Source organism: Caretta caretta, chromosome 12 (assembly GCF_965140235.1).
Source record: "Caretta caretta isolate rCarCar2 chromosome 12, rCarCar1.hap1, whole genome shotgun sequence".
In the NCBI taxonomy this organism is placed as follows: Eukaryota; Metazoa; Chordata; order Testudines; family Cheloniidae; genus Caretta; species Caretta caretta.
In genome coordinates, this window is record NC_134217.1 from 26,430,722 (window position 1) to 26,458,620 (window position 27,899).

At 43.8% G+C, this 27,899-nt stretch overlaps 1 protein-coding gene across 1 annotated transcript in view; it reads right to left on the reverse strand.

Moving 5' to 3' along the window:
* The window catches only part of BEAN1 (brain expressed associated with NEDD4 1), a 111,942-nt gene that overhangs the window by 5,172 nt on the left and 78,871 nt on the right, over nt 1–27,899 (reverse strand). The window contains 1 exon segment of the mRNA XM_048817031.2: nt 22,837–22,978. Within this exon segment, the coding sequence (XP_048672988.2) occupies nt 22,837–22,978 (142 nt within the window).

Consider the following 27,899-nt stretch of genomic DNA (forward strand, 5'->3'; position numbering starts at 1 on the left):
ACAAAGTGTAGCAGATAAAAGGTTGAGTTCTTTTCACTCATGCGTCACTTGGAAACCAACTTGGTCCATTGCTTATTAGTCCCACTGAAGCTTCCCGATGTATTTGATTTTCCTTTCAATAAAATCAGACCTTGAGCCAAGGATTAAGAATCTGATGCTGCAAAGTGCCAACTCCGAATTAAGTCAGTGGGAGTGAAATCTACTCAGCACCTTGCAAGGTTGGACTTTTATACAGGTATTCAGAACAGCATGTTTATTTTGAAGGATGCAGAGCCCTTGAAGTGAATAGGAGTCTTTTTGATTGCAATGGACTTGATGGGGCTGACAGAGCATCTATCCAGGCTACAGGTGTTTGAACAGCTTCTAAAACACAATCCAGGAAGCAAAGAATAGCTTCCGGATACCACCTGACTGTAAATTGACACAGCTCCATAGATTTCAATTGGGTTACACTGATTTAAAAGAGCTATCCAGCCCAACAGCCTCTCAAACACCATAACTCAACTCATGTCACAAGAAGTCATCTGGAGCCCATCCAAAGTCTACTCACACTCTCCAAAAGCCCCAGTATCTCAGCCCTCTGCATAAGGGAAAACAGACAGACTTCACAGGGGGTGTGTTTGAGATATTTCAAACCAGCCATGTAATTGGGTGGATGAATAGTAAGGCTGAGGACCCTTCCCAGCGAACCACCTTCTGGCTGACCCTCAGGATGCTCCACGGTTGTAACTATCAGTATTGCACAGGAAGAGGCAGCCTCCCAAATAAGTGGGTCACAAGCTAGTTACAACTTTATAGGTCAAAACTAACCCCTGAAATCCTACCCAGAAACCAAGAGGCAGCTAATGCCCATCACAGGGCATGGGTGTCCCATAGTGAGAGACTTGGTTTAGCAAGAGGGTTGCCTCAGTTTTCAATGCAGTGCCAGGTAGAGTGGATTGCAGTGCTGAAGACCGGATGGATCACGGCAGTGAGGGAAAGGTTTACGTGCTACTGACCAGACAGAGAGTCAGGGTGAAAGTAATTTAAAGGACTCACCGGTACTTCGGAGTCCTCAGCAGGGGGACTGGCCTCGACCAGAAGAGGCGGGGGCTTTAAATACCAGGGCCCTTTAAATCAAGATTTAAAGGCCCCAGGGCTCCGGCTGCGGCTAGGAGCCCTGGGGCCTTTAAATCACCCCTGGAGCTATCAGCTGCAGATGCAGCTGGGAGCCCCAGGGCTCAGGAGCGATTTAAAGGGCCCCGGGCTCTGGCCGCCGCTACCGCAGCGGAACTCCAGGCCCTTTAAGTCACCTCCGGAGCCCTGCCACCGCTACCCTGGGGCTCCGGCAGTCGGGCTCGGGTGGTGCTTTCAAGGTCCCCGGGGGCTCCGGCCGCTGCAGGGGTTCCCAGGGGCTCCAGCCACTGTGGGGAGCCCCAGGGATTCGGGGGGGGGGTGTGTGCTTTAAAGGGCCCTGGTAGCAGCCGGAGCCCCTGGCCCTTTAAATCAGCGCCAGGGCCCCCCTGCTACTCTGGGGCTCCAGCAGCGGGGCTCTGGCTGCGCTTTAAAGGGCCCGGGGCTCCGGCCACTGCAGGGAGCCTGGGGCCCTTTAAAGCGCCAGCCTGGGGAAGCCGGTCTGGTCTGGCCCGGCACACGGCTCTTGATGGTACGCTGCACTGGACCATACCGCAGAGAGGAGAAAGCAGCTGTTCAAGTGCCTGACTGAAGTTATTGTGAATTCTGACATTGACTAAAACGGGACAGGATCAAGGCCCTCGTCACCGTTATTATCTGATCATCAGCAATTCCTTTCCTAGGATTCAAAATAATCTCTTTTAATATCTGTGATGGATTGTAGCACAGCTCTGTAAAACTAAAATGCTGAGTGGGATAAACATCAAAATGGTCCTTTGTGAAACAGACTTTGAGCAGGCTTTTAAACATCAAAATGAACAGAAACAGAATGACCATAGCCAATACTTGCTTTTCAGTCTGTCTTATGTAAAATAGCAATATGTTCTCAAAACTATGATACCCGCACGAGGAAATAAAGAAACAGATCAACAGAGCCAGACATGTACCCAGAAGCCTCCTGCTGCGAGACAAGCCCAAGAAAGAAACAAACACAACTCCACTGGCCATCACATACAGTCCTCAGCTAAAACCTCTTCAACACATCCTCACTGATCTACAACCCATCCTGGACAACGATCCCTCGCTTTCACAGGCCTTGGGGGCAGGCCAGTCCTCTCCCACAGACAACCTGCCAACCTAAAGCATATTCTCACCAGCAACGACACACCGCACCATGGTAACTCTAACTCAGAAACCAATCCATGCAACAAACCTCGATGCCAACTCTGCCCACGTATCTACCCAGCGACACCATCACAGGACCTAACCAGATCAGCTACACCATCACCGGTTCATTCACCTGCACGTCCACCAATGTAATCTACGTCATCATCTTCCAGCAATGCCCCTCTGCCATATACATCGGCCAAACTGGACAGTCCCTACATAAAAGGATAAATGGACACAAATCAGATATTAGGAATGGCAATATACAAAAACCTGTAGGAGGACACTTCAACCTCCCTGGACACACAATAGCAGTTGTAAAGGTAGCCATCCTGCAGCAAAAAACCTTCAGGACCAGACTTCAACGAGAAACTGCTGAGCTTCAGTTCATTTGCGAATGTGACACTGTCAGCTCAGGACTAAACAAAGACTGTGACTGGCTATCCAACTACAAAAGCAGTTTCTCCTCCCTTGGTGTTCGCACCTCAACTGCTAGAAGAGGGCCTCATCCTCCCTGATTGAACTAACCTCGTTATTCCTAGCCTGATTCTTGCTTGCATATTTACACCTGCCTCTGAAAATTTCTACTACTTGCAGCCGACGAAGTGGGTATTCACCCACGAAAGCTCATACTCCACTACGTCTGTTAGTCGAAAGGTGCCACAGGACTCTTTTCAGCTTTTCCAGATCCAGACTAACATGGGTACCCCTCTGATACTTACCAATATGATCTTTCTCAATCTGTGTTCTGGAGAAATAAAAAAAACAAACAAACCACCACTGCAGATTCAATTACCTTGCTTTTTTTTTGGTAATCAGGATCACATTTTAAAAATCTAATAGGGCACACTTGCCAGGTTTTCAATTAAATACCTTTTTGGCACTCTCAGTGCTGAATCTGCAGATTATCATTGCAAAGCAGGCAACTACAAATCATTCAAAGAGTGTTTTTTTACTCTGGAAGTGAGAAATACATTGTTGTATTTCATTTGCATTTCAGGGTCTTGATGTTAATGTTGAATTAGTCTTCTCTGAAAATACGTACGTGTTCAGTATATAAGTTGTTCTTGGCTAAGGATAGTGCTTCATTAGCTCACAATGCACAATTAACCCTGCAAATAACTATAATTATTATTTATCATAGGTGGCACAGGTAGTGATGCCTATAATTGAGTGCCCAAAATTTTCTATTATTGGATGCCAAGAATAAAAAGAAATATTGAGTAGCTACCCATTCACTAAACACCATCTGTCCTGTGCACTGAATGAGGCAGGGTCCTGAGGAAAGAACAGTACATGCTTATGTAATTAAAGCCTATATTATAATGCATTATACACAAGAGGGTCAAACGAAGGTTACACAGGCATTTCCTAACTTTTGAGTGCTTGACTTTGCAACCGTAACTTTCTTCTAATGTGGGGCGGTGGGCTGTATGTAGGTACTGCAGTAATGCGTATACTAATGTATGCAATATCACAGGTCTGACTCGTTCTTTACACACACTAACACACAGCCCCAGCTCTAAAGAACTCACACTATGTGAACGTCATTCTGCAAACCCTTGCTCATGTGAGTTGTCCTTACTTACAGGAGTAATAGACCATCTCAAATGAGTGTTGATAACACATTTATTCCACTCCACACAGTCATGGTTTTTGGGTATGCCTCGTGTGTTTCACAAACCATTCCTCCTCAAAGAATTTTTAGGAAGTTTAAAACAATTGAATAGGGATTATTTCTTGCATCTTTCCACCTGCAAAACCAGGTGCCTTAGTTACCATCAGTCCCACTGTACATGGCACAGAGAGAGTAACAAACCCCTCTAAATATGACCTTAACAAGCTTTTTTAAATACATTGAAAAGTCACAGGTTTAAAGTCAGATTTATCAGGCTCTTCCAGGATTAGAACTGAGCACTGGGTCCCATTGGAAAGCTGGAAATCTGCATTTCCCAACAGCCCTGAAGAGGTTGTGAGATGATGTGTTTTAAAGCCATGAAGTATTTATGTATGCAAAGGCTGTCAGTGGCCCTGGGCTGAATCTTCCCCTATTCTTGGCCTCTGTTGGGGGTAATTTTGGGGTGAAGTTCTACATTTGGGGACAGAAGATGGAACAGACCCCCTCCACTGTACTGAAGGCTGCCTGGCATCGTCAGGCTGTGCCTTGGCGGGTAGGCCTGCTAGCCTGCAGCTCTGGGCCACCTGCTCCTTGGCTCCTCGCTTCCTGCATCCCAGCAGCAGATAGACCCAAGGTAGAAGGAGGGGAGCTGCCCAACCAACAAGGCATTTTAAATAGGGGTGGGGCAAAGAGGCAGGAAGTTACTGGGCTGACACATTGTTCATCACACCAGAGAGGTGTGGAGGGGCATGAGAAGGGCCAGCCTTGAGCTGGGGTGTGTGTGTCTTTTTATGCACCTGTGACAATGGCATTGGCTCCATTTGCCTCCAACTGAAATTGGCTCCTACTCTGCTCCTTGCCCTAGTCTCTTTGCTCCATGGAGTGGATTGTCTCTGGGACAGAAAAGCATATGGTCCAAGAAGACAGTGGGTATACAGCAGCAAGGTAGGGAGATCCAAGCAGCAGTAACTGGGGGAGGAAGGGCATTAACGTGTGTATTGGGGAGGTATTAGTTGTGTTGGGGTAAGGAATGAGCATCTGTGTGTTTGTCAGGGAGAGGGTTTGCATTAATAATAGCTGACATATTGTGTGTGTGTGTGTAGCTGCAGTAACTAAGGAGGAAAGTGGGCACCAGTTTGTGTGTGAAGGGGCAGGAGGGAATAGGACTGCTGCATTACTGAACTGGGGCAGCCAGGCAAGGGCTCCAAACAATCGGAATGTGTTACCCCTGTGCACTGTTGCATGTCTTGCTATAACTGACAGATTATAATGTTTTTAAAGTGTAAAACTTGTTTTCTCGTGTGTGAATTCAGATTTGCAATCCCTAAGAGGTTGATTTAGGGGAGGAAGGCTGTTACAACTCACAAAACTGGTTTTATTGACTCACGTTGGTGAGAAAACACCCTTAAAAGCCAGGCTTTGCATTAAAAAAAACACTATGAAGACTCAATTATGGCGGAACATGCAATACAACACAGGTGTCACATTTTGGTCACACATTTTGATGACTTGTGTTACACACTGGATGTTTTGGAGGCTGAGTGGCATAAGATGCAAATGCTTCTATGTCAGGTTGATTAAAAATGGATGGTGGTTTGAAGCTGATGGAATGTTGGAATGGCACAGCAAGTCCTTGGGAGATGGATCCAGGGGCAGAGGGTAGATGTGATGGTCTAAGGTACATAGTAGCTTCTGCAGTTTATTAAACAGCTACACTACATTTGGATATATACACTTTTATTTTCAGTAGTTCTGCAGTTTATTAAACAGCACAAAGGATATATACACTTTTATTTTCAGTAGTTTGGTACAAGAGTGTGGGTTGCTGTGGAGGGATTGGGGAAGGACTGAAATCTTCCATTGTTGTATGCAGTGTAGTTATAGCCATGTTGGTCCCAGATATTAGAGAGCCAAGGTGACTGAGGTAATATCTTTTATTGGACCAACTTCTGTTGGGGAGAGAGCCAAGCTTTAAGAGCTCTGTGTAAGCTTGTTTCTCACCAACAGAAGTTGGTGCAATAAAAGATATAATGTCACCCACCTTGTCTCTCTACATTATAATCAGCATTCTCAAGCTTGGCTCTATTTATCCCTTTACTTTCCTAGTAAGACAGTATACATTTCATTTTACAGCCATCCAATTAATAGTACAACTATACTAAGAAGAGTCAGTGCCCGTTCTTGATATTAGCTGCCAGTTCTATATCTTAACTAAACTTGAGATGGTGTTTAGGATTTGTCAAGAGCTCAGTTCACTCAGACCTCAGTCACGCCGTGCATTCCAACTCACTTTTCCGCCTGAATCAGTGTCAAGGTTCTTGTTTGTTCTCCCCACAGTTCACATACAGCCAGCGTTTAAATTGGTTTTTTAAAATTTTAGCAACAAAAGTCACATTATTCTTGGTGCTCTTGTTCCATTTATTTTGTAGAGTAACATGTCTTACAACATTCAGGTTAAACAGAAATGTCAACAGCCTAGCAGTCTAACTAGGGAAGGGTTGAACTGACTTGAATACAAGAAGAACCAAACTGACCCTTAGAAAATGGAACCTGGTGTTGATTAAAAAGGGTGGTTAACATTTTTACTGGTTGTTTTCATTTTTGTGTTCCTTTACACTTCCTGCTTTTCCCTGGGATTCAAAGTGGAAATACCGCACAGGAAAAAAAAGTCAATATGTACCATGTCAGTGACATCCGAAACACCTGAAGGACAGTGTAAAAGAAGAAAATGTCTTTTCTCCTTTGAAGTAAGGGGAAAGGGGAAAATAGATGTCAAAAGGTGGAAAATTCTACAAAGGAGGGCCCCAATCTGGCAAAGACTCATGCACATGCTTAACTTTACTACCATGAATAGCCCCATCAATTTCAATTGGACTACTTACAATAGTGAAGCTAAGCATGTATGTGTTTGCAAGATTGGGTGAAAGTGCACAATGCCTAAAGTAGTGAGCACTTGGAGACATAATTTGATATTAGGAAGATGAAACTTGTATCATTTGACGTTAGCTGAGGACCAATAATATTTGTTAACATTGTACTCGGATTTTTGCATGCTCCTATGATCTTTTATCTTGACATTCATGCTTCAAACTATTACAGTAGAACTTCAGTGTTACGAAAACCAGAGTTATGAACTTACTGGTCAACCACACACCTCATTTGGAAGCGGAAGTATGCAATCATGCAGCAGAGACCAAAAAAAAAGGAAATATTGTACAGTACTGTATTAAACTTAAACTACTGAAAAAATTAAGGGAATTAAAAAAAAAGACTTGACAAGGTAGGGAAACTGTTTCTGTGCTTGTTTCATTTAAATTAAGACGGTTAAAAGGCATTTTGCTTCTGCATAGTAAAATTTCAAAGCTGTATTAAGACAATGTTCAGTTATAAACTTTTGAAAGAACAATCCTAAAGTTCTGTTCAGTTACAAACATTTCAAAGTTACGAACAACCTCCATTCCCGAGCTGTTTGTAACTCTAAGGTTCTACTGTCATCTCTGAAGTTATTGTACCTTTAAAAACACAGTCTGCACATGAGGTTCAATGTCGCATACATACAGAGAAATCCTTCTAAGCAAAAAAGGATATACTTCCGGGAATGACTGTGTTATTGCAACATAATGAACTGGGATCCTGGGAATTTATTACACATGCATCTCTCCTGAATGCTGCTATTGTCCTCCCTGAAAGAATTTGCAGAATCAGTTAATCTTTTGTTTCCTAACTCCTCAGTTAAAGCATTTTATGAAGCATTTATTTTAATCCATTATTTTCTTAATTGCAGCACATTAAGATACAGTACACCTTACAGGCATTCCTGACTGGGTAGGAGGGTCATTGACCTTGAAGCATGCTTTAATCTATATTTCTCTGGCCTGGTTTCTGAGAATGATGATTTCATTCTTCTTTTAGCATTCTCTTTGCCATCATCGTTTAAGAGATGATATCTTATTCATCATAAGGAGAGGAAAGATGGATGATTTCTGGTACATCCATCCTTAGCAAGAGCAAATTTATTCTCCACAGGGAAAATATCACTTTCTGATTTAAAACAATGCAGTGGATCGCTAGTCTGACCCCGTTGACTCAAAATGTTGTAGTTGTTCTAAAGAGGGGAAAGGGAATCACTCCATGATTTTGTCAGGTCTTATTGAAATGAGTATTAAGATAGGTTTGTTGCCAAGGAAACACAAAAGAGCTTATTTAATTGGTTGTCATTCATAAATTATGATCTTCTCACTAGGAAGAGAAGAAGAGGGTTCTGTTAGCAGAATTTGTTAAGAAGCAAACAAACAAACTGATTAAAATAAGCTGGTGATGGGGGAGAAGGGGTGCTTCAAAAAAGGATTAAAAATTTATGAAATATACAGGGCTCCTTGTTAGCTAACATTGGGCCTGCATTCTCCACTCCACTACATTGGCATAAAGCCACTGAAGTTACCTGTGTCATTATAGTGTAACTTAGGTGGAGATCTACTGTTTTCTTTTAAGATCTAGTAAACAGAACCGCACACCCCTGCCTAGAAAATAATTCTGTTAACAACATTAAGCTCAAAATAAAGGTTGTCTACATGATGTTGCTGCCTAATAAAGGAAAGCTGAATCTCAAACGAAAATGCTGTGACTTCCTAAAATGAACATGAAGAGAAAAGCTGTAATGTGACTGATGCTAACCTGAGTGGTTTGGATGGTGATGGTGCTTCATCTGATTTTATAACTCCTGGATATAAATAGCTGGGTTTGTAGGACAGTGGCTTGAAAATCAATGTCATGATTTCCTCTTGAGTGTTTCTTCTTAAAATTGGTATACAATTTTGTTGTGTAACTGTCATGAGGAAATGTTTGCAGTGCTATTGTAGCTGTGTTGGTCCCAAGACATGAGAAGGACAAGGTAGGTGAGGTAAAATTTTTTTATTGGACCAACTTCTGTTGGTGGAAGGGATAAGCTTTCGAGCTTCCCTGAGCTCTTCCTCAGGTCTGCAGAAGATAACCAGAGTGTTCAAACTAAATGTAAGGCGGGACAGTGTTAAGCATATGGGGTTCATACATGCTGTTGGAGATCACTCAAAATGAAGTGTGCAGTCAAGGATTAACAGGTGGTACGGCGTGTTACAAATTATTGTAATGAGCCATAAAGCCAGTGTCTCTGTTAAGTCCATGGTTTTTAGTGTTCAGCAGAGTTATGAATTTAAGTTCCCCAGAGCTGTCTTTTGGAGGCGTTGTGCAGGTTTCCGTGGAGGACAAGGACTGAGAGGTCAGATGCGGAGTAATCACTCTGTGAAAAGCATTTGCCCATGGATAGAGCTTTTAGTCTTTTATCAGTTTCCTGTGTGAATTCACTTGAGAGCATAGTGATTGTCTGGTTTCACGCACATACTTGTTGTTGGGGCACTTGAGTTACTGCATAAGTTACTCCAGGGGTTCTCAACCTGTTTCTTTCCGAGGCCCCCCCGAACATGCTATAAAAACTCCACCTGTGCCACAATAACTGATTTTCTGTATATAAAAGTCAGGGCTGGCGTTAGGGGGGCTGGGCAAGCTGGGCAATTGCCTGGGGCCCCCGTGAAGTTACATTGCTCAGGCTTCAGCTTCAGCTCCGGGTGGCAGGGCTCAGGGCCCTGGGCTTCAGCCCCATACAATGGAACTTCAGCTTTCTGCCCTGGGCCCCAGCAAGTCTAATGCTGGCCCTGCTTGGCGGCCCCCCGAAACCTGTTTGCGGCCCCCCCAGGGGCCCCGAACCCCTGATTGAGAACCACTGAGGTTGTGATAGGCATGTGTAGGACTTATGGAGCTTGAAAGGTGTGTTGGGGGCGGGGGTATTGATCATCATAGCAAAGGAAATATCAAATTGTGATAGCATTGCTCTTATCTATCAGTGAAACTTTTTATGCTAGCAGACTGTGGATTTTTCCTAGTTGTCCATATTTTTAAATAGAGATAGTCTACACCTGTCTGATGTCTGAGTGATTTAAAAAAATCTATGAAATGTATTTTGATCTTGTTTTTAGTATAGGCTTCTATTTGCCGGTGATTGAGTAAGCATTAAAGTACTATTTTTCTCAAACTCAAAGAAAGTTTAAAAAAAAATCCACTCCGTATGGACATCTTCCAGGTGCTTGTGGAGTGCTACATCCATTGGAAGTGCTGGCCACATTAAAAGTCACCAGCTGCCTGTGCCACTGGATGTAAACCATAGAAGTTATGGATTCTGCGGCACCATCCACCTGATTTAATTATCAAACTTTAGTCTATCATGAAGTCATGAAAGTCTGTTTTATTTGAATAACTATTAGATCACTTTCTGGAGATATCCGTATCCATTGACACAGCACCTGTAACATGCACGTTCGTAATACACCCATGTTGCTTCTTCCCTCCCAGCTACAGATTTATAGTATCCTCATATCAATATCCATCTCTCTCGGAGATTCAATAATAATAGATCAGGATTTTTGGTATGACTGGCCCTGAAGCAGGGAAAGAAAGAAAGAAAGGTGATAATTAACAGTGTCTGCCATTACCTCATTTTCAGCAAATCTACAGCACGCTTAAACAGGGCACAGACATTCATGTACCATGACTTAGAGACATCTAGTAACACAATCTCAATAATGTTAGACCCAGAAGTTGAGTGAAAGTCAAACTGTAAACAAAGGAAAGCTGTGAAGCAAGAGCAGGACCCATAAGACTTCAATTAGAAGTGAATCAATGATTTGTCCTTCCAGTTCTGTTGATGGTTCCAGGGATATGATGATCCTCTGACTTGAAAAGGCTGAATCATGACAGTGTGACTCTAATGCAATGCCATCATCAGCATGTGGTAAAGGTTTGGGAATGATAAGTGCCAGCCAATAAGGTGTTGGGATCTCTCAACCCGTGCTGATTTCAACAAGAACTGATGGCATGCCCAGCCATACAGGATTGAGGCTTGAGAGCCTGATCCAGCACTCACTGAAATCAATGGGTGTTCTTCTGTTGACAGACAGATCAACCTCTCAATAAGCCGGCCACACATGCACGACACAGGCGGCTATAACCAAACAGAAAATTCTCTTTTAAAGAATACTGACTCTCTTTTCTAGAACTGTGAGAAACTGGCTATCTCCTCTCAGTGAATAAGCTTGTGAGACTCATAAGTCTTTTGGAAAGCTTAATTAAAGTCAAATAAAAAGGTGGTGTGAAGGCATGCACTCACTCTAGTAGAGAGGAGACTAATAAGCTGTTCTGGGCTGGTTTAGCACTAATCAGGCACAGCTGTAAGGCTTGCATGTTCTGGAGGGCGGAGAGCTTAAAGAGGGGCACCTGAGGAGGGTGGGGGTTGAATTGGAAGACTTCTGTACTGCAGGGACTGCTGACCCCCCACAGCCAAATTAGTTAAGATGGGAGACAGTTGCAGGCCTTGCTGCCTCTGAAATGTTATAAAGCAGGTACCACAAGAAGAGGGGCTGGAGGTAAGCCCTAATAAAAGACACTGTACTAGCTGATAAGCCAAGCCCTAAATGGGTAACCCCAAAAGACTGCCTGAGGGACAGATCACCTTTGCCTTTCTTTTGCTCTGATTTTCCCCTTCTCTCAAGGGAAAGAGAGAGACTAGGATCTTTCTTTTTTTTCTTTTGTTTGGAAAACCCCTTGTGCCCTACAAACAGGGGATGGACATTACAAACAACCTGAATCGGGTTGGTAGGGACCCAGGGGAGCCCCAACCCTCACAGGTGGGAAAACACACTTGAAAGAAAAACAAAGAGCAGTTAAAAGCAGAACAGTGCGGGGAAATGGTGGTTAGTTGTTTCTTTAGCCTTTCTTGGTAATGAATCCCCTTCTTTTGACTGTTGGTGTCTTTTTGCAACAGAGTTTACAAAATAGCATTATAAACAGCAGCTGTTACATATCTTAGAGAACACAGAATATTCTGAGAAAAGGAACCTAAACAGTGAGAGAATCCATGAATGTTAAGGGGAGGAGGCAACCTGCAATTTAAACTCTGATCCTACTAACAGGAAATTGATTGTGAAACTTCCTTACACTTAGAAAAGGTGTTGTGGTAAGTGTACACACTGTCTCTAGATTCTGAGTTCCTCAGGGCAGGGATTGTACCTACTCTCTGTTTAGAAAGTGCTGACCACATCTTGGTAGTGACCAAAAACAAATAATGATGGTAATGCCCGTTTTAGACTGTCCAGGACTCTGGAGAGTAGAAAGATGTGGGCGGTGTGGTGCAAGCAGATGCCTGAATGTGTGGGTTCTGTTCCCATCTCTGCAAGAGACTGGTCCTGTGTAAGTCACTTACCTTTTCTGTGCCTCTGTTCTCTCAGTTAATAGTCAGCTAAAAAAGTCTGGTCTCAAAAATTGAAGTTGATTGTAGATGTTTTTCATTCATAATGTAGTTAGAACAGTCCTACTGATAAAGTACTGTACTTGGGATCCAGTCCTCCAGTCCTGGGGAATGCGTGTAGTATATTATTGGAGCCTAACAAATATTAGGCTTGTGTTTTCAGTGGGATTACTTGGATGAATAAAAGCTGCAGGACTGGGGCCTTATTTTGCAATATGCAGGGAGGGGGAAAAAGTCTTGCAGAAAACAGTTGTGGCTCATGAACATTTAATATTTTTATAAAAACAAAGTATAGAATATTAAAGATTGTTTGTTTGTCAAACGAGAGCTTTTAAATGGAATGGAAGCACATACAAGCCAGTATCTTAACTAGATAAATTGCTATTTTGTATATTGTCATGCAGCTTTAAAATGACCAAAGCAATTAAAATAAATATGTTCCAAAGAAAATCAATCATTTTATGATGAAAATTTTGTGAGACAAATTTCAGCCTGGAAAGAATGTTTTACATACAAATTATAAACCCTTGATAAGCAGTGTTTAGTGAGTGTCTGCATTACCATTATAAAGGGCAGTGAAGCTATGGGCACTGCTACAGTAATCAAAACCAATTAAGAAAATTGTGCCTTCTTAAAATAATCCATTATGCGTTTACCTCCATTAGAACTACCAGGCCTCGCATGGAGATATAAACATCCTAAGAGACACCAATATTCATTTTAATATATCATCGTTGCAGTTGTTGGTGTCCTCTCATATCTGAGGACCTCTGAAAAATAACCCACGTTATGATGGGTGAGTGTGTAAAGTTCTGAATAGGATCATGCTTCTTGGAAAGGGCTTTGTTTCGATTAATCTAAAAATGAGTTTTCCAGCAGCTGACAGAAATATCCAGTTTGGTAGGTAACATGTTCTAGCCAGTGGAAAACCAGAGGAGAACTCAGCAAGGATTTTTTTTTCTAGGAGGGCAACTACTTACTTTTTCAGTTCTGACTGTCAAGGGCCTCTTAACTTTATTGTGGCCATACTGCATAGTGCAATGGATTTCTGGCTAGAAAATCTTGGGGTGCCAGTGGGTTATGAGGTATTGCTGCTTTTAGTGCTGCAGCATATTGCATTTAATAATAGTTGGCACTTCTAGGGTGCAGTTTTTCAAAACTGCTCAGTGTTAACAATATTATCATTAACTCAAATGGGAGCACAGTTAGGCTGATTCTGAGTTTCACACCCACAGTGTGCCTTTTATCACTGAATTTCAAACATTAATGACATCTCATCGCATCTATTTGGGGTAGATGATATTAGACTCATTTTACAGGAGAAATTGAGAAACAGAGGCAAAGGATCTGGTTCAAAGCCCTCTGAAGTCACTTATTCACTTTCTGTACACCAGTCATGATTGTATAGACCTCTATAATATTCCCCTTTAGTCTGTTCTTTTTTTTTTTTTAGCTGAACAGTCTCTCTTTTAAATCTGTCCTCATATGGAAGCTGTTCTATATCCCTTATTATTTTTGTTGCCCTTCTCTATATCTTTTCCAATTCTTGTATATCTCTTTTGCGATGGGGTTACCAGAACTGCATGCAGTTCAAGGTGTGGGCACACCATGGATTTATATAGTGGCATTATGATATTTTGTTTTATTATCTATTCCTTTTCTAATGGTTACTAACATTGTTAGCTTTTTCAACGGCTGCTGCACGCTGCAAATTCATATTTTGGTGATGGGTGACCTCTGGCAAAGGGCTGGATCTTTCATTATATCCTGATGGTGTTTGGTTATGTTTGGGTTTTTTTTGTAACACTTGTGGAAGAGAATTCCATGCTCTGGATTCTTTGTGCCAGGTGGCATGGATCTTCTTTCTCAGCAATAATGGCTAGAGTTCTTGGAAGTAAATATCTTGCCCTGTTTTATCCCAAAACATTTGAAGCCTCTGTTATGACATAACACCATATAAAACTGCCCCAGCATTGTAAAACTTATTTGTATATGATAGGAACAGGCTATGAGGTGCATCCAAGTACCATTTTGATTCTTTCGTTTAAGACCTGTCAGTTTTTTTCTTCTCACGTAAAATCAGTTTGACAGACGTTCACGCAGATCTCATATTCATTAGAAAGTCATTACATCTCCTAAAGGGGTGTTTATGGATATGAGCACCATATATTTAGGGCTGTCAAGACAAATTGACCAAACTGCTTCTGTTTAACTGCCCCGTGAGTGTGGTAGGACTATGACAAAACTGAGTGCCTGGTATTCCTCTAAATCTAATGTAAGAAATGATTAGAAAAAGCATCTATAGCGATAATCAAATTGAGCCCTAAATGAGATTTGCAGCTCAGACATCAAAGCAATTAAATTAACATACCAAAGCATTTTTCATAAATTTCCCAATTAGAGGTTATATAAATAGTATTCTACAGTGGACATCCTACTGGAGAGCTGTGTGTGGATGCGGCACCTTGCATAACTATAGCAAAGTGTAGACTGATTTTTGTGGACTGTTCTCCTAGAAAATCTAGGGTGTTGTGCTCTTCACTGCTCAGTTTGGCCTACGAGATACATCAAGTGGAATCTTGTCTTTCTGTGAAAGAGATTCATGAGATATAGAGGAAGGTCAAATTGCATTTACAGGTATCTCGGTTCTGTTTTTTCCTTACTAATGCTCATCTTCTGATCTTGAGCTAAATATACAAGGTCAAATACTCTTCTGCATCAGGACAGCTTTGTGCTGCCTGAGCTGGCCCCAGGAAGATCTCTCTTATGTAGTGGGATTCTCAGGTTAGTTACTCCTAAGTCATGCAGATGGCATAGTCAGGAGAAAGAGGACATGGCTGGGCTGTCCCTCTGCCCTGGCAATCCTGAGCTACAGCTCTCTGGGGCTGTAGGCAGCTGTAAAATTTTATTCCTACATGCTTGTATGCAAACACTTTTTACCTTGTATTTAGTTGTAATTTTTTTCTTTGGCTGCTGTTTTTGGTTTAATTCCTTTGTTTTTTTTATCTTTGTTTTTGGTTTAATTCCTCAAAATCCTTGTTCTCTTCGGCTGTATTAGTCTTGTTTTCTAGGGAAAGTTATGCTCTGCTCACAAAGGCAACCCTTTCCCTTGCTTCATGTGGAGGTTGATTTCCCTCAGACTGGTGCAATTTAACCTGAGAATGGGTGTCAGTCAGGGCTGGCGTCAGACTTGCTGAGGCCCAGGGTAGAAACTAAGGAGTGGGCTCCCACCCTACTGTGGCCATGTGGGGCTGAAGCCCAAGCCTGAGCTGTACTTCACAGTTTAAAAACCTCTGCTTAAGTGTGATTTATTTCCATTTTTAGAGATTAAATTACTGTAATACTCTGTTACATTTACCCACAGTGACTCTGTATGTTTGGAGTAACTTAGCTTCGTGGGTGCCCCTGTGGCATGGGGCCCAGGGAAATTGCCCTGCTTGCTGCCCTGTAACACTGGCCCTGGTGCCAGTAGCATGGGCCGGATCGTGCAAAATCTTACTGAGATGAGCAGTCCCATTGACTTCAATAGAGCTATCTGCCTGGGTAAGGGCTTGTAGGATTGGTCTTCAGGGTGTTCTTTCATATCTGAATAATGCCATGGCTTTACAAATTCACCTGCAGTACCAGAGAGATTTTTTGAATAATCTCCCTGCTGTGGATCTTGGAGGTCACATCCCTCATATTTCAGGCACACCCAGATCCTGGGATGCTGTCTAGCTTTGGGATTACAAATGATGCACCCATTGCAGAGTCTGTGTTCATTTCTCCTCCAGCTCATGGTTGGTTAGCACGACATTTAGCCCTCCCCTAATTGCAGAAAAAGGGAAATCTATTTTATGCTCTTGGTTTTCTCCAAACAAACTACCTAATCTCTCTCTCTCTCTGGTTTAAGACCTGAGTACAAAACCTAATGGAAATGATAGTCTGAAACAATTATAGTCACCCTTTGGGCTCCAGTCTTGCTCCCAGGAATTTTTCAGATGGATGTTTTCAGCAAAAATAATATGCTCAAGAATGCTCAACTCAGTGACACCTGACATTTGGGGGTGATGTAGCACTTCTGACTCTGACAGGACAAAACATTTAGAACAACCTTGCAAATTGAAACAAACTTTTCTGGTGCTTGCCCATGGCATTAGAACACTCATAGACTCCAATCACTTCAGGTATGTGCTAGGGAGGTTTTAATTTATCGCTGCTGTTAATGCAATGACTCCTATTCTGGGCTGCCACTTATTTCTGTTCTTCACCTCTTTTCCCTCATGCTGAGACCACAACATCATTACTGATTTGTTGGTACCCTAGAGTACTTTTACATTACATGTTCCTCTCTGAATTAGAAGGAGAAACTCCAGTAATTCAGCTAACCCTGACATTTTGCTATACCTATTATTCAATGTTTTTATTTAGTACATAGCAATGTTGGTGCTTAATATTTTAAATTTTATTGTGACTTGTATGAGGACAAACAGTAAATAAGTTAGACCTAGAATTCTCTTCCCCTGGCTTGCAGGCCCAGCCCTAACCCAGTAGAACACAGCACCTCTCAGTACCCATTGTCATGGAGAAGAGTCCTCAATCTAAATCACAATAACTTGGCTGGTTCTAACGCTCTCCAAGAGTCAGAAAATAGACGCTTGAACATTATGCCATGTGGCCATGGTATTTAAGTGCTATGAAAGTGGCGATGCTGAATCTTACTGTGATGGGATGGCTGACCCTCACTCGTAGGTAAGGGGTTAAAGCCAACCTGGGGAGGTTGCGTGGGAGGCAGCCAATGAGGAAAGGGCTTATAGTGCCAGCCAATCAGGAGAAACTTTATTGGAACAGCCAATCAGGGCCAGGCTGGCCCATATAAGAAGGACTGCTCAACAGAGCAGGGGCAGTCTCTTCCTGGAGTACAAAGGAGAAGGACTGGCTGTCTTAGATAGAGCAGTGCTGGGCAGGGTCAGGGGAGCAATAGGGAGCACCAGCCTGAGGACTGCCAGACTGAAGCCCCTGATAAAAAGGGCCGGGAAGGTGCTAGGGCTACAGGGAAATGGCTTAGGGAAATACGCAGCGGGAGTAGGAGGAGCAGCAGCACATGGCTGCTGGCTATAGGGTCCTTGGGTCAGGGCTTGAAGTAGCCGGTGAGACTGTCCCCCCCCACTTTCCCCACACTTGCCTCAGAGGGGGTGGCCAGTATTCGGAGTGCAGTACCACTTGAGGTGAGGGGCTAGACCGAAGGCTGCAGGAGACCACAGCAGCAAGTGAATGGACTAGACAGCTGGTTCCCCTGGAAGTGGGGAGAAAACAGAGTGGGGCGCAGCCAGAGGGCTGTGCACAGAAGAGGATACTGCGGTCTGTGGAGTGACATGGGTTTTAGCCCTTGTCTATGCTCTGGGGTTAGCTTGAATTTAGCCGCGTTAGGTCGATTTTAAAATGACAGCGTCCACACAACCAACCCCGTTCTGTCGACCTAAAGGGCTCTTAAAATTGACTTCTGTATTCCTCCCCAGTGAGGGGAGTAGCACTAAAATCGACCTTGCTGGGTCAAATTTGGGTTAGTGCAGACGCTATTTGGCGGTATTGGCCTCCGGGAGCTATCCCAGAGTGTTCCAATGTGACTGCTCTGGACAGCACTTTGAACTCTGATGAGGTACACAGGAAAAGCCCTGGGCAATTTTGCATTTCATTTCCTGTTTGGTCAGTGTGGCAAGCTCAGCAGCACAGGTGACCATGCAGTCCCCCCAGAATCGCAAACGAGCGGGACCAAAAGGGAGACACTGGATCTGATTGCTGTATGGGGAGAAGAATCTGTGCAGGCAGAACTCCGAGCAAAAAGAAGAAATGCTAATATATGTGCCAAAATTGCACAGGGCATGGTGGAGAGTGGCTACACCAGGGACACACAGCAGTGCCATGTGAAAGTTAAGGAGCTCAGGCAAGCCTACCAAAAGACAAAGGAGGCAAATGGTCGCTCCGGGTCAGAGCCCCATACATGCTGCTTCTATGATCAGCTACATGCCATTCTAGGGGGGGACCCTACCACTACCCCACCACTGTCCGTGGACACCTACAATGGGGGGAGTCTGACGCAACAGGGAGGAGGATTTTGTGGCTGAGGAAGAGGAGGAGAATGTATAGCAGATAAGCAGTGAATCTGTTCTTCCTGGCAGCCAGGACCTTTTCATCACCCTGGACCCAATACCCTGTGAAGGCGGGATCCCTGACCCTGAAGCTGGAGAAGGCAGCTCTGGTGAGTGCACATTTGTAACTACAGTACAGGGTTTAAAAGCAATAGTGTTTAATGTCTGATTTGCCCTGAAGAATTGGGATGCATTTGCGGCCAGTACAGCTACTGGAAAAGTCTGTTCACGTGTCTGGGGATGGAGTGGGAATTCTCCAGGGACATCTCCATGAAGTTCTTCTGGAGGTACTCTGAAAGCCTTTGCAGAAGGTTTCTGGGAGGGGCTGCCTTATTTCATCCTCCACAGTAGGACACTTTACTACGCCAAGCCAGTAGCAAGTAGTCGGGAATCATTGCAACACAAAGCATGGCAGTGAATGGTCCTGAGTTTTAGTTGCATTTAAGCAACATTCAGTCTTATCTTTCTGTGTTAGCCTCAGGAGAGTGATATCATTCATGGTCACCTCTTTGAAATAGGGGAATTTTTGTAAGGGAACAGTAAAAGGACCCCATTCATGCTGGGTGGTTTGTGCTTGGCTAAAAGGGATCATCCCCGACAATAGCCAGCAGTGGGAGGAGGGGGGAAGGGATCATCCCAAATAACTATGCGGCGGGGTGAGGCTCCGGGTACCCAGCCACTCCACTCCAGAGGATGGCCCAAGCAACAGAAGGCTGTCATTCAAACAGTTTTGATTTGTAGTGTGGCTACAATAAGCAATGTGGCCTTGTTCTTCCCTCCTCCCCCACCCCACCCAAGCTACCTTGTCAGTTATCTCACTTTTTTTAATTAATAAAGAATGTATGGTTTCAAAACAATAGTTACTTTATTTCCTTTGCCAGCTGTGATCAAAGGGGGGAGGGTGGTTGGCTTACAGGGAATTAAAATCAACAAAGGGGGTGGGTTTGCAGCAAGGAGAAAAACACACAACTGTCACACTGTAGCCTGGCCAGTCATGAAACTGGTTTTCAAAGCCTCTGATGCGCAGCACGCCTAGCTGTGCTCTTGTAATCGCCCTGGTGTCTGGCTGCTTAAAATCGGCCGCCAGGCGATTTGCCTCAACCTCCCACCCTGCCAAAAACATTTCCCCCTTACTCTCACAGATATTATGGAGCACACAGCAAGCAGCAATAACAATGGGAATGTTGGTTGCACTGAGGTCTAACCTAGTCAGCAAACTGCGCCAGCGAGCTTTTAAACATCCAAAGGCACATTCTACCCCCATTCTGCACTTGCTCAGCCTATAGTTGAACTGCTCCTTACTACTGTCCAGGCTGCCTGTGTACAGCTTCATGAGCCATGGGAGCAAGGTGTAGGCTGGGTCCCCGAGGGTAACTATTGGCATTTCAACATCCCCAACAGTAATTTTGTGGTCTGGGAAGTAAGTCACATCTTGCAGCTGCTCTAACAGCTCGGAGTTCCTAAAGATGTGAGTGTCATGCACCTTTTCCGGCCATCCCACGTTGATGTTGGTGAAACGTCCCTTGTGATCCACCAGTGCTTGCAGTACCATTGAGAAGTACCCCTTCCGGTTTATATACTAGTTGGCAAGGTGGTTCGGTGCCAAGATAGGGATATGCGTTCTGTCTATCGCCCCACCACAGTTAGTGAATCCCATTGCAGCAAAGCCATCCACTATGACCTGCATGTTTCCCAGAGTCCCTACCCTTGATAGCAGAATGTCTGTGATTGCCTTGGCTACTTAGATCACAGCAGTCCCCACAGTACACTTGCCCACTCCAAATTGATCCCCGACTGACCGGTAGCAGTCAGGCTTTGCAAGCTTCCATAGGGCTATCACCACTCGCTTCTCAACTATCAGGGCAGCTCTCATCTTGGTATTCCTGCGCTTCAGGGCGGGGGGGGAAAAGTAACTCTCAAAGTTCAAGGAAAATTTTTGCAGGCACTGTGAATCATCCCATGCCCGCAACACTTGGTGGTCCCACCACTCTCTGCTTGTTGGCCGGGCCCAGAATCGGCATTCCACTGTATCAACCAGCCCCACTGCTGCCATGATGTCCCAATTTCCACAGCCCATGCTTTCAGAAATGTCTGTGTTTATGTCCTCATCACAGTCGTCCTTGTGCTGGTGTCTCTTAGCTCGGTTCTGCACATAAACTCCAGGATAATGCGCGAGGTATTTACAATGCTCACAACAGCAGCGGTGAGCTGAGCGGGCTCCATGATTGCCGTGGTATAGCGTCTGCACGGGTAACCCAGGAAAAAAGGCGCGAAAGGATTATCTGCCATTGCTTGCATGGTGGGAGGGAGGGGCGACTGATGACATGTACTCAAAACCACCCGCGACAATGTTTTTGCCCCATCAGGCATTGGGAGCTTAACCCAAAATTCCAATGGGCAGCAGAGACTGCGGGAACTGTGGGATAGCTACCCACAGTGCACCACTCTGTAAGTTGATGCTAGCCATGGTAGTGAGGACACACTCTGCCACCTTAATGCGCTTAGTGGGGACATAAGCAATTAACTGTATAAAATTGATTTCTAAAAATAGACTTCTATAAAATCGACCTAATTTTGTAGTGCAGACATACCCTTACAGGTGGAGACACCACCTGAGGAGGGCATAGTGGCAACCCCCTGAGCTAATTCCCAGGGTGGCCAGCAGGAGGCACTGTGGGGGTGAGTCGTGCCCTGTCACACTTACCCATCATACCAATGTTTTTGTATTATGTATTGCAACCCTTTTGTGAACTGAAGTTCCCACAGCAATAAATAATGCATTCAGTGAAAGCTTAAAGGCCTCACTACGTAATTCTCCACATTTTACTTTCAACCATCTGCTAAACTCTACTCCTCCTGAGATTTGGCCCCAACCGTGTTGCTAAGATATACAATTTAAGTTTTTGAATATTTGTCAAAAATATTCAGTGTTTTCTGCCTTGAATATTTAACTACTGTGGTAGTGAGACTAGAGCAAAAACTTTAATTAAAAATGTGGGAATACTTGCTTTGTGATTATGATGCAGAGTCGATGGCTAATTTGGTGATCAGTGTTTGTTTGCATACATAGTCACATACTGGGCCATATGTACAGCTCAGGCCTGGGATAGGGAATGGGAAAGTGGCTGTTCGCCACCTTTATGCCTCTCTGATCCTGGTCAATCAAGGTGCTGGCTGGTCCCCAAGTACAGTGTAAACTGTAGAGAACCCTGAGGGCTGCTCTAAATGGTACAAAGTTGCTCTTGGCCCCAGGAGCCCAAATGCAGCTGGGGATTGCCAAAGCTTAGAGAGATTCTGGCCACGCGCCCCTGCGCCAAAGGGGTGACGTAAAACTATTACGGCAACTCTGTGCCACCTGGCAATTCCTCTTATGCAAGGGATGTCCTGAAGGGCCAGTTAAAAAGTTTTCTGACGGGAGGATGCACTTCCAATCCTGAACAAACTATTGGCTAATAAAAAACCACTATTTTCTAGTACTGAGCTGGTTCAAAGTAAATAGCTAACCTTACACACAAGCTTTCCCATCGCTGTCAGTGGATATGCTCTGATCAGTAAGGGTTTGCAGGAGTGGACCCTAGAGCAATGTATACTTGTAAGTGGATTGATGTACAGTTCTATGGATTTAGATGCAGGGTTCTGGTTGATTTCGCACTTCTAGTCTAAGTGCTTTGTAAAAAACATATCAGGAAACAAGCATTTATTGCTTGGTATGGTTTTGAGATAGTTAATAGCTCCTTTGGAGGGATCAACAAACTGCAAAATGGGTGTCAGAGCCAGAAGAAATGGAGATGTAACCACTGTAAAACAGGTTTATGGGATAAAGCTGGCTGTTTGCTTCCCCGTCCCTCCCCATAGCATAACAGAGCAGGTAGCAAGTACAGCCAGCAGGCACAATGCTGGTCAAATCATGTACTAATCATGGAGCTGTCTTGCAGGTTGATCGTATTGCTGTACGTCTACGCACACGTCTATACACCTTATCTGTCTTCTGACTTAGTGGTACCTATTTACCAGGTTCTGCATTTTTCTATTTTGTGGACTTGCTACTGAAGATATCTGATCATGACCTATTTTCTCTGCCATTTATCCAATTCTCTCCTATCTTGGAACATGTCTGGTTAGTTCTGGTGGCCCCAAGAACTCCCAGAAAGGTCTTCTCAACCACAATTTGAGGATATTGAGCTACTATACACAATATGGTGGCCAAAACATTCTGTTTACAAGCCTTTATTTGTCCTTGTTAATAGTCTTTAGTATAAGGTAATAAGATTATCCAAATATATTTATACTGCCTCTTTTGGAATACTTAAAAGGGGTATTTACTTATGACTAGTAACAGTCCCTTTTCACAAAGGCTCAGTCAGCAAAATACAAATATAAACACAACATTCTTTTGCAAAAAAAAACCTACCACTCTTGTACCTATAATATGTAAACAATCCTAAAAAGGGCTGGCAGAAACCCAGAAATGTACTTACCATGGAGGTGAGTCAGGATACATGACATTGACCTGAGAGAGAGTCTCCATGTAGGAACTGAAGTCAAAAGCTGGTGGGAACTCCTCTGTGCAGGTGGATCTCAGCTCTCCAATTGAGCCACCGTAGGAGAAGCCATCTGGAGCTATAAAAAAGGCAATTAATACTGAGTCTTTTCTCCATGGTGGCTTCTCTGCAGCTCTGCCATAATTTATACCTGTAGTCCACAAATGAGACAGCAGGATTGTTGGTGTTTAGGGGCAAGCAGGTCTTAAGGAAATAAAACAATTCCCTCTCAGGGGTGGCTGCCCACTAAATCTAAGCTACTGTGTATCCTGGTGTGGAGCTAGGAATATACACCCCGTGGAACTCCCCAAATTGTGAGTGTTATTAATGCCCTACCCAAATAGAATACAAGGTCTGTACACAATCTCAGATGTTAGCACTGTTCTCCATAACCACTGAAGTTATTGGGAGCTGCATATATTCAACATCTCTGAAAACCAGATCACTTCTATGTAGGTGTCTAAATAAGGGGCTAGGTGCTTAACTTTAGGCATCTGTGGGGATGTCTACGCTGCGGGTCGGAGGTGTGACGGCAGAATGGGTACACATACCTGAGCTAGCTTTGCTCTAGCTAGCCTGAATAACAATAGCAGTGACCCTGCTGCAGCAGCACAGGGGTAAGCTTAAGTACACATCCTAGGTCCTGGATGGGCTTGTAAAACCTGTCTGGCTGCCCATGCTGCTACGGCTTGACTGTCATTGTTTGAGCTAGCTAGATCAAAGCAAGCACAAGTAGGCCAACATGTGCTGCAGTCACACTTTTGATTGCAATGTAGACATCCCTTAAATTTGAGTCCTTAATACTAGGAGGCACAGGGGAAAAGAAACTGGAGAACAGGACTGGGGGGAAAAAAAAACCAAAATACAAAACTGCAGTCCTTACGTGGCTCCCACAGAGATATCGGGAAACTGGTTGAAACAGGGTACAAGCAAGGAGTGCTGTGTAAAGGGGCATAGTCTTTCATTGGAAGTTTGACACCTCAAGGTGTGCCAAAATCTAAAGGGGCAAGAGGTAAACTGGTGGTGCTCTTTTCTCTGCAGTCAGTGTTGGGCTTGCCTGCATGCAGGCTGTCGCTGAGACAGGGGTTAGTAGCATAACGGAGAGAATACCTGCATAGACTGTGTGGAACCGTGGGCAGGTGAAGGGCCTACACCCAGACTTCTCAGTTGCACCACTTTGTGGTGTAGATTTGGCATCGCCTCTGCTTCTCTGGCTGTATCCTACCGGGCCAGAGGAGCAGCAGCAGCACTGGCTGGCTGAAGAAACGAGGAGATGATTCTCCTCCAGCAGTTCCAGGCTCCTGGCCCCTCTCCCCTTTCCTACAAGCACCAGAGAGATGCCCCTCGGGAGGGGAGTCAGGAGCTGACATTGTTTTTGGTAGGGCAGGGGTGAGGAGGTAGGAAGTCAGACCATTAGATTACTCTTGGAAGGGGAGGGCGAGCAGGCCCTGAGATACTGGGAGACTTCAGTGGCTGGCTGCCCCTTATGGAAAACGGTCTGTTCCTGAGCAGCTTGGGACCCTCTCTGTTCCACAGATGGGAGGGGAGAAGAGGAGGAGCTAGCAGTCAGCACCTCCATGGGGACAGCAGCCATGGAGCCTTGCAGATGGGTGAGGGTGGCTAAATGTAACTGAACTGTAGGGGAGAGTTCATCTGGTCTGAATTAAGCTAACTGTATTGGGGGCAACCTGGTGCCCAGAGAAGCCTAATCAGGGACTCTTTCCCCAAACCCACCAGTGCCTGGACAGTAGCCCTCCTTCCTCTCTCCCTCTGTGCCCCCCCAACCCTACGCACACCTGCTCCCATTGGTAACTGGTTACACAACTCATTTGCTTAACTCTTACAATAAGGAACTATATTTGTGTGTAATTTCAAGAAGTGCAATGCTAATGTCTTCCTAGAGATTTTGTAGGGAACTGCTTCATAAAACACTGTTTTGCATAATTGTAGTTTGAAAGTAAAAACAAAAGTGGGGGGTTCTTTTTTGCTAGGTAGTAAAATGAGGCTTGGGTTGAAAAGGCAGCTCATGTGAAAGGACCGACAAAATGGAAAGTAAACACCAGGGTTGTAATTTGTAAATTATGCAGTTATTCCTCCTGCTGTTGAAAGCTAATACTGTTTCTTTTTGAGTGTGGGGGTGTGTGGAAATAAAGGTGTAAAAGTTTGAAGTGACGGCATCATAGTAACATCTATAAAAATACATACCCCCTGCAATCCATAGCATGAAGGGATCAGTGATAAAAGGTCAAGTCAATTTTTAGGCAGAATAGCCAACATATTTTTAATAATGATTCATCTGATCAATATAGTGAGCCAAAAAATATATCGTAACTGTTAAAGGCACCGTGTTCTGTGGAAGGAGAGGTTTCAGAGGAACAGCCGTGTTAGTCTGTATTCGCAAAAAGAAAAGGAGTACTTGTGGCACCTTAGAGACTAACCAATTTATTTGAGCATGAGCTTTCGTGAGCTACAGCTCACTTCATCAGATGCATACCGTGGAAACTGCAGCAGACTTTATATATTCATATTCTCTGTGTATATATAAAGTCTGCTGCAGTTTCCACGGTATGCATCTGATGAAGTGAGCTGTAGCTCACGAAAGCTCATGCTCAAATAAATTGGTTAGTCTCTAAGGTGCCACAAGTACTCCTTTTCTTTTTGTGGAAGGAGAGTTACTCAGAGCAATAAGGTCTGACCTTAGCTTCAGAAAATATATATGAATCAATGCACTAAAATAAGATAGGAGTGCGTGTGGGGCGGTGGAGGGAACAGTAAGCCTAGGAGGTGCATCATTTTCAAGCTGTTTTCCTATTAATATTGCCTAATGCATACCTAGTCTTATCTAAAAGCAGGACATGTGTAAGGATGCTGCTTAATCACTAGCTTAGGAGAGGCCATGGTGTCATTAAAAACTTCTGGTCTGAATGTGAAGGGTGAGGTAGAGTGAAGATGAATGGATTGTGTTAAGTATAAATGGGATAAGGCTTGTTACAGAGGGAGGTAAAGTCTGTAGGATTCCCCTCGGGGGGGGGGTCTTTTCCAGACTTTTCTATTAAGGGAATAGTGTTTGCAGTTGGTTTATGCACCTATCCAGGACCTCCTGCAGCTTTTCCTGGCAGCTCAGCTCATGTGGCAGCTAGAACTAGGGGAGTTCCCAGGGGACTAAGTAGGAAATTGAATACAATAGCAGGTCTTCAGTGACATGATGATTCCACCCCACAGCTCCACCTCCTGCCCTCCCCTTTGTGAACAGAAGAGGCAAAATCAATCTAATAAAGGACTTCTGTATTCTTTCCTCAGCTCTAATGGTAGTTGTCAGACCTCCCTTCTTGTCCTGTAAGAGTTACCAGTAAAGCTAGTCACAATTTCATGTACAGTAGCACCATAAATGCTGCAGACAGAGCTTTCAAAATCTTCTGTAGTTTTCCGATGGCTTTCTCTATATGAACAAAAATAACCAGGACAAATTGTCCCTGACTCCCTTAAGGAGCCAACAAGATGACAATTTTATTGCCTGTCTGTTTTTATGTCAGAGACATCATCCACTATGGGATTTTGCTGGTGGTTACGCCACAACCAGGTGCACTTCATGGAATGTCAGCATTACTCAGAGGCAGGCTAGGCCTGTTCTTTAGTGAGCTGACAAGGGCAGTCATGTTTCACAGAGGCGGTTAAACTCACTGATGTAGAAAACTAGTGTGGATAAAAATTCATTTGTAAATAAAAAGTAGCTACTGTGAACTGTGTGCCTGCTTCCCATTTGTTAAGCTATCCATAAGGTGCACTGCAAAGTGCTTCCTTGCAATGATTACTCAGTCAAGGGCCAGATCTGCAGCTGATATCAACTAGCATAGCTCTATCAGAGCCAGTGGAACTATGCCAGTTTACACCAGTTGAGGATCTGGCCCTGGAGTCTGCGCTCATTGCTGGCACCACTGCTTTTAAATTTGACTTTTCTTTACCACAAACACATTCAGCAAATCTCCACAGCTATGCGTTACCCTAAGAAGACTTATCTGAAACTCTAAATAGTGGTATAAACTTTCTAAAGGTGTTCTGAGCTGTAGATAGAAAAGATAAGAATATAAGTTGTGCCCTCTAATGAAGCAAATCACCCTAGATCCATGAATTAAGGGAGTGACTGTATATAGGGATCAATATTTTTCTTTTATTTTGAGGGAGGTCTCTACCAGAATAGTGATTTTTTTTGGATAGGGGTTGGGACACACTTCAACAAGTTGGGGACTGTTTGTGCCTTCCTCAAGCATTTTTCATCAGTGTGCACATTTTCAGTTCATTTTTCAGGGTCATTTTAATGGGTTAATTTATTATTGGTGGAACTCCACCAGGTATTAATTCAGGGCACTATGTTTAGTAAGCTTAGTCAGCCAAGTTCACAGTGGTTCCTGGTGCTACAACTGGAGCCAATGGAAGTGTGCCCAGATGCTATGGTGATGGCTGCTAAGGTAAAACCTTAAGATAGCTAAATGAGCGCCACTAAACTCGATTATTATTTTGATTTTTTTCTTAAACGATGCTGCTGAGCCCTTTCGTACAACTTAACACTTATTTCTAATAATCAGGTGGTAGATGGGAAAATATCTTCTTCAGATTGTCCTTTTCTCTGGGGGGCTTTGATGCCCCCGCCACCTTCTGTGTTGGTATGGAGCTGAAATATTAACATAGGCATTTTTGTTTAAATAATGATAACTTCATCTTATATAATATACAACACCTTATAATGCCAAAACATCTGTGTACCAGCTTTACTGATGATACAGTAACTGTACAGCTCAGGGAGTAGTGCCCTAATTGCTGCAAAGCCAGAAAAAAAATAGGTCTTACAAAAACAGTAGACATTGCTTTTAATTTATCTCCAATGGACTAAGGTTATTTATTTATTAATTAAATATAGCAATTCTAAAAGAGGTGAAAAATGTGAATCTAAAATGGGGTCCAAAAACCTTCACAATGTTTGCATTATTTGAAGAAGCTGACTG